The sequence below is a fragment of the Haemaphysalis longicornis genome, unplaced genomic scaffold (assembly GCF_048455015.1).
Source record: "Haemaphysalis longicornis isolate Haplotype H1 unplaced genomic scaffold, Haemaphysalis longicornis Haplotype H1 scaffold_7, whole genome shotgun sequence".
Lineage (NCBI taxonomy): Eukaryota > Metazoa > Arthropoda > Arachnida > Ixodida > Ixodidae > Haemaphysalis > Haemaphysalis longicornis.
In genome coordinates, this window is record NW_027526422.1 from 69,470,988 (window position 1) to 69,478,410 (window position 7,423).

General features: G+C 51.1%; 1 protein-coding gene across 4 annotated transcripts in view; it reads right to left on the reverse strand.

The window, feature by feature from the left end:
• The window catches only part of LOC144145864 (cytochrome P450 3A41-like), a 58,269-nt gene extending 51,273 nt beyond the window's left edge, over positions 1 to 6,996 (reverse strand). Inside the window, exon 1 of one of the 4 annotated variants that reach the window (XM_077677674.1) lies at positions 74 to 307. In XM_077677674.1, coding sequence (XP_077533800.1) covers positions 74 to 126 — 53 coding nt within the window. In that variant the 5' untranslated portion in view covers positions 127 to 307. Of the gene's footprint in view, positions 1 to 73; positions 308 to 6,696 lie in introns of those variants that run through there. The other 3 variants (XM_077677676.1, XM_077677673.1, XM_077677675.1) reach the window with 3 other exon arrangements.
• Positions 6,997 to 7,423: the final 427 nt, after the last annotated feature.

Sequence of the window (7,423 nt, forward strand, 5' to 3'; positions counted from 1 at the left end):
AGCCGGAGCCGCAATGGCCGCGTGAACCATCGGCGCGTAAAACACATAAAGTAATTTATCAAATACTACTTACCAAATAAGAAGCGACGCTGCGAGCACTAACAATGGAAGCAGCTCTTCAAGCATGACACTCGTGAAGTGCTCCCGGCTTGACTCAACGCACTATGTGCTAACCCGTATAAGTAGGGAGATCAACTCGTCAGGTAGGTTCGAGTATGCTATCCGGAATATTCTTTTTTCAAGTTGGACACTGAGACGACGTAAGGGGGTTTCCGAATGACGAAGCTCTCCTGCTCGCGAGTGGCATGCAACGTCCAGGGGTGGGCATTCATCCAAAGAATGTTTACGCGACCCTACCGATTCTACTCGACCAGCTCGGACAGGCAACCGCTTGTACAGGCGCCAAGAGATTGACGGAAAACAAAGAAGCAATATCAGATAAAAGAGGCCGTTAATATCGAGGGGTTGTATCGACTGGTAGCGAATGCTTGCCGGAGAGGTTTCTTTTTCTTTGTTTGTTTTGACTATGAGCGCCGGGGGGTTGGAGCTCGAGGGTTTTCGATTGTTTCGAGGGTTTTTTTTTTTTCTTGTTCTCTCTTGGTCGGGGGCCGCGGACCCCGCTGAACGCTTCGGCAGCGGAAAGGAACCGTTTGCCGCTGACTCTCGGAAGCAGGAGGGGGGCGAGGCCAACGTTTATAGATACTTATCTATAAACGTTGGGCGAGGCCGTGCGGTGCATTGCTCGCACCGGGAGCGTCGGGCGTCAAACTCGGGCGAGGTCCGGAAGCGGCCAGTAGTAACTCGCTGGGCAGACTCGACGCAAAGACGCAAAATCTCAAAGTGGCGGCGGCCACTTTCTTAAACAAATTACGACACTGCCGGTCTGTTTTGAAATGGGGAATTCGGGTAATGACTGGCAGCAGCCGCAGGTGGCCGCTGGGAAGCGGGGATGAAGCGATGGCGGCGATCCCCTGTAAACAAACGACGCCAGTACGACACAGATGTGTATTTGAACGACGGTTCGGGATTTATTGCTTTCGGGCCCTGTGAGTATACTCCTAAATCAGTGTAACAACGCGCCAGACTTGGGTAGTTTGTTGGTTTCTAGTGTCGCGGTTTCCGGTGCGAATCCTTTCTGAGTATTGACGTCTATTTTGCGTGGAAATTGGTCAGGAGTTTCGGACAAGGGGTGGGCCAATCGCCTAATTATGAGCTCCGCCTGTGGGAGGCTGTGCAACCTATGAACGGCCAGAACTGTTAATTATATGTACTTCTCTCTTTCTCGGGTTCCGCCCTCTTTGTGGGCGTTTTTTTTTTTTTTTTTTTCAATAAAATCAAGGTTTTTGGGAGTGTTTAGGGGCTGCTGAGCGGACAACGAGGAGTCCGCTAGCTAACTTGTCATGCCTCGTAAATTGCAACTGTCAATAAACTGTAAATAGTCATGTGGTAGAGCGTCGTCGGCCATGTGCCTCTGATCATCGAGCCGACTTCAACATCTTTCATCATCGACCGATCCTCCGCTAGCGTCCAGACTAGCGGGAATCTTAACTGAGGGCTTTAGCTGACCGTTTTTCACGGTCTGCTATGCTCCCGACGGCCCGCTCAGCACAACCATATCGTCAGCAGAAGAAAGGCTTTTAGCCATAGAATTTCTTCCAGTATACACTAGAGAGGAATCTGGCGCTGGCGTCTATGAGGCTCACATCAAGGTCGTCTGTGTCGTCATGGACCGCAATTATACATTGCGCTCGCCTTAGTTTCATCTTTGGCTTGGATTGAAACGTTTTAGTTACCGCAAATTTAAACCAAGTGCCACAAAAACGCGAAGAATAGTGTGCTTTTATGTAAGTGGAAAATAAAAACAGGCTGTTTTAAAACTAAGGAAAAAGGAAGTAAAGCGTATTTTTGACGGAACGGTTGTGCCATCTATTCCGCAGGCCAAGGTTGTAGTGACGAACAATGTTAATATTTGGGGGGTAACTCATTAGAGACTCTGATTTTATTAATTTTACCACTATTTCAAATAATAAGTTGTTTGAAGAGTTTCGAAAGTTTTTTGAGTGCTACTTATAGTGTCTCCCTCAGTGTTGTGAGGGTGTGCGGGGCCCTACTCCCCAGACGATCAGCGGTGACTATTAAGTGGTTCCCGGCGCACGCCGGCCCGTTGAGCACGGGCGAGAACCGCTACGAAGAGGCGGACCGGGCGGCACGCGCGCTCACCAGCCGCGGCGCGAGCCCGAGCCCCCAACTCGCGGCGGCGGAGGAAGACGACGTGGTGGTGTCACTCACCACCTACAAGGACACCCTGGAGTGGTATTGGACTATCCACCGGACGCTACCCCCACCCCACCCTAAGCTGACGCGACGCGAAGCAGTGGGGTTTAGGCAGTTGCAAACATGTGCGCTGATGACTCCAGTGATAGCTAAACACATATGCCCGGAGGTGTACCCCAGTGATGTGTGTGTGATGTGCAAGAAGGACAGGGCCACGGCGGCCCACATCCTGTGGGACTGCAGAAGACACCCGAGCGAGGCCAGTGCAGCAGAGACGTTCCCGCCGTACCTTGTCAGTGCGGCGGCGTGCAAAGACTACGTGATACAACACATGGCCGTCCAGCAAGTGTCGGACGCCCTCGAGCTTCAACGCCCGAAAGTGTCCGCCCCACCCGGGAGTAAGGCATGAGTAGGTGACGGAAGCCGAGTGGCCGGCTGACACGACGTGAGGCCGCGTAGCGTTTGCAGGACAAATAAAGATGTTTTCTCTCTCTCTCTCTTGAGCGTGCCTATGAAAACGTTACCTTCGTGGTGAACCGGTGCACCGACCGCCAGCTAGTTTAACAAGAAATAAGAAAACGTGGCGTTAAACAGTCGTGGATGATGACAAGATAGGACGCACACAAGCGCCCGTATCTGCCGTATCTTGTCTTCGTCGAAGTATGCTTTGTTTGTTCTTTTAGTCGGCTACAAATTCACGGCGGCATATTACCCGCTCAGTCATACGTCCTTCGACTGCGGCATGAGCAACGTCAGGTGCGATCACGCATTGCCTGCTGTTTAACTGAACACGGCTACCACAGAAACGGGAGAATTTCGGCTTCCTTGTAGCTCGTAAACGTGTTAAAGGGACACTGAAGTGAATTTGTCAAGCTCCCGTTTTTGCTTTCACTGCGTAGACTGGCTCAAAATAGCACACTTTTCATCGTTGATCCGGTCAATAAGGCGGTATTTGTTTTATAAAGCCTGAAAGAAGAAAAACTAACATGCGAGGTGAGCGGGAAAGACAAGGGAGGCGTTTACATGGCCGGGGCGCCAGTCGACTATCGTCTTTCGTCAGTATTTGAAACCAAAGCAGCAGATACGCGGTATTTTTTTACTCACACAGCACACTGTAGATGACGTGGCGAATTTACCCAGCGTTCCCCGCGCGGAGGTGCCTGCTCGACGGCGTTCGCGTCGGGGGTTAGGCTTTGCCGTCTGCTTTAGCGACGGTTGTTGTGGGCCTGTTTTGGCGCAGCTTCGCGTCCATTGCGCGCTTCCTAAGCACGGCTTGATTAACTTGTTCTTCAGCACCTCCTGGGTAACCCGCACCCGATGGAATTAAGTATCCGTACGGCAAAGATATGTTAAGGATTGGTTTGCAGGGCGAAATGTACAAACCACATGCAGACACCTGGCCGCTAGAGAAACGTCACCTTTTGCGCACTGGTTGCAAAGAATGGGACTCCGTTTTCTAAATTGGTGAACACCAATTCGGCTGTGCTTAAGAGATATTTCGAAAGGCGGAAGGAGCAACTGCTTCTGATAAATATCGATTATAAAAGTTTTCTCAGCTTTCTCGCCTCTCTCAAACTTACTAAACTAACTTGCTCAAATGGGTATAAATGAGAATCACTAAGCTTCACATGCCGAATTGTTTTCCGGTGTCGTTTAAAGCTTTGATTTCCAACCGCCTTCACAGCGTGGATTGGAGCCATTTTTTTGAAGATCTGCCAACAGATGTTCAATTATTTCTTACCGTAAAGGAAATGTTCGCGTGCGTGGACGCCTTTGCATTTTGTCCTTGCCGTAAACATTGCCGCTAGGCTTGAAATCAGCTCCCGAGAAGACCGAATTTCTCCTGGTCCACGGTCTGCATCAACCACCCACTAGTATGCATCATACAATTTACATCGGCGACACACCCATTTCCTCCCACTGTGGTCATACTCGCTTGCTCGGCATCACCCTCGCCAGCCACAACAGCACTCGACAGTGGATAAGTCAACTGCGGAAAAATTGGAAGCCAATGCTCCTCTTAATCTCTCGTCTCTCAAACAAATTTGGTGGTGCTCACCAATCGGCGTGCCTCACGCTCTGTCGGGCGGTAGCGGTCGGTCGTCTCGCTCATGGCGCTCCGGCCTACAGCCTATCCACGACTCATAAGAAGCATTTAGCGGTCCTTTATCGGGCCATGCTCCGCACCACCACTAGACGTCCCAGGCATACCCGCATTGATGCTCTTGAACGGGCTGCTCCTATGCCTCCCATGGAAGAGCTCCTCGCGGAAACTCTCGGACAACATGACCTTAGGCGGACATTAACGACACAGGGGGCTGCGCTCTCCGCCTCGGACCTGCGCATTCTTCCGACGCTTGCATAGGCCTCACCACAGCCACCCCCTTGGTCACTCCCGCCTGTCACAGTGGCCCATCAGCGAACTGGTATCCCCCGTACCCGACCAGTTGCCCGTGAGAAAGCCCTTCAGCGCGTCCTTGCGACAAAATTGCCAGATGAAGTGGACATTTACACGGACGCCAGCCTTTCGCCTTCCCATATGGGTCTGGCCTGGCGCTGCCCAGCTCGGCCGGACTTGGATGGCTCTGTCATTCGGCCAGGACACCACTCGTCTCCCTTGGAAGCAGAACTTCAGAGCATCCTCAGCGCATTGGATCACCTGACCTATAGTATTGCAACGCCGCCCCTTCCACGTTTTCGGATCCTCACGTACTCCCATCAGGCACTTCAAGAACTCCGCAAGCCCTTCAGTGATCACCCAACTGTTCACGAAATCCAACACGTGATCGCCATTCTGGCTCGCAATGGGACCACTACTCGATTGGCATGGGTGCCGGGTCACACGGACTCGGATGGGGGCAACCAGGCTGCACAAGATGCAGCAAGGGAGTGACTCACTAGTACCCCTTCCCTGGACGACGACGCGTCGCGCACCTCTCCTGACCCTCGTCTTCAACTTGACCGCGCACGCCATGCTCGGAAGGTACGCCTTGCGTCCGTTACTCCCGCTGGCTACCTGGCTCTGGCTCCTCTGATGCCTCGCTCTGCGGAAATCTTCATCAACAAAACTATTGCTAACGCAGCACTCACACCCCACATCATGAGCAAATGGATTCACCCGGCAAAATCTCCACCTCCTTACTGCCCCTACTGTCAAACGTTAGTGTTCGCCACCCTCAACCACTTAATCTGGCACTGCGCCGCATTTTTTTTGTACTGCCCAATTCTCATCAACGCTTTGCCACGTGATTCCTCACAAGACGACCCCCCCCCCCCCTTCGAACACGCTAATTTTCTCTCAGCCCTCGGGGTGTTCGGCCTAGAGAGTGGTCTCTCGAGATTAGTGTAAACCAGGGCCTACCCCGGTCGTAAAAGTTGACTTGACTGCACTCACATGATCCCAATAACCTAGCCTGTCTCTGCTGACGGCAGTGATCTCTTCTAATGCGTTCAAGGACCCACCATTTGTGCTACTCGGCTACTCCTCCCTGCCTCTTCCCCCTCTTCCCTTATTATGGCCGCATGGCCTTCCCATTGAAATGAAGGATTACAACAACAACAACAACAACAACAACAACCCAGTGTTTTATTTATTTACGCTTTTCGCAAACAAAAAAGCAGCAGTGCCTTTTCACTATGTGAAGAGGATGCCCAGCGAAGCTAGGTGCAGTCCAAGGTGTGCAAGAAACAAAACACGTTTGTGTCTAATTTGCGATTGAGCATACTTCCTAGCTAATTTGCTGAATGAAACTTGGACGGGCCCGATCAGTTTATTCTAGCGGACAGACATGGAGCGGGCAGACACGGAGCCCCCGCGTCGTAGGCATCTTACTGTTTGTGTAACCAAACCGCTCGACCAAAGAGGACAGCAGACAGGTTGCATCGTGCCGTGAAACAACCACATTTCAATCTCCCGCCAGCACTACGGCATGTCATCGGTGAGCGAGTGAATTCGGAATGCGACTCGGTGCACGCAACCCGTGCGCGCATAAAGACGTGACCGGTGACTTGTGCGTGCTTAGACGTGAAAGACACCGGCCACAACGTCACTCCTAGAGCCTTTCAAGAAGCTGACACAAAACAATGGCTCTGAAGACAAAAGAAAACCTGTTCTCAGCTATTTTGCTGATGTGCACGCTGTGTGGAAGTCGAGATATTGACAGCTTCACTCTGCAAACCCGAAAAAAAAACTTAGTTTTAAGTAATCATTGATAACAATGTCGAAACTAATAAATGCGCGGCAAATGGTACACGGTCGCATTACTTAATTACTGACAAGTAGAAAGAATTGAATGGACTATTCTTTACCGAAGAAGTAACTTCAGCTTTCTAATGTGACTTCAGCCACACGCGGACATCCGAGGGCACCTCCCGGTTTTGTCGCTACATAAGACGGCGACAGCATAAGTAAAGCGTACTCACCAAAAAAGAACAGATGCCACAAGCACCCACACTGCGAAGAACACCTCATTCATCGTATCTGCCTATTGTCGAAAGCCTGTCAATTCACCCGTTCTTATGCCAATACTTTTATGTCGGGTCGGTTGGAATCCTTGGCCCGGAATTTGGTTGCTGACTTCTATGACACGAGGGTTATTCGGGCTTCTAGCTGCATTTGTTTTTTTTTGCGTGAAGTGATGCCTTAGAACACGGTGGAGACCAGGGTGCGTATCGCACTGCCGGCAGCTGACGTATAAGCCACCACCTCGCGAACGGCGCTCGACCTTCGAATCTGCTCGGGCACCTAAAATAGAATATACGTACTTAATCTGCTTGCTCGCGCTCATATCCACGGCCACAGCTTCGACGCAGTGCGAGTCCTGGGGAAAAACAGTCCCGGGCAACGCATGGCTCCAATATAGCAACACGACGAGTCAACCACTTCTGGGGATTGCGAGAACAAACAAACAACAGATAGCAGCCGAAAGACCTCCACGCACAAAATAAGTGGCTTTGCTAGGGTTGCCAACTTCTTCAAACAGGTGCACTTCGCGGCTTTCTATCTTATCGCGAGAAGCGTAGTCCACATGCGGAAAAAAATGGCAATACGACATTGTCATCTTTGCCAGGCAAACTTCCTAAAACCAAGCAGGTTTCCTCTCTATTAAGCATATATTTCTCGAAGAATCAGTAAGAGCCATGTGTTATT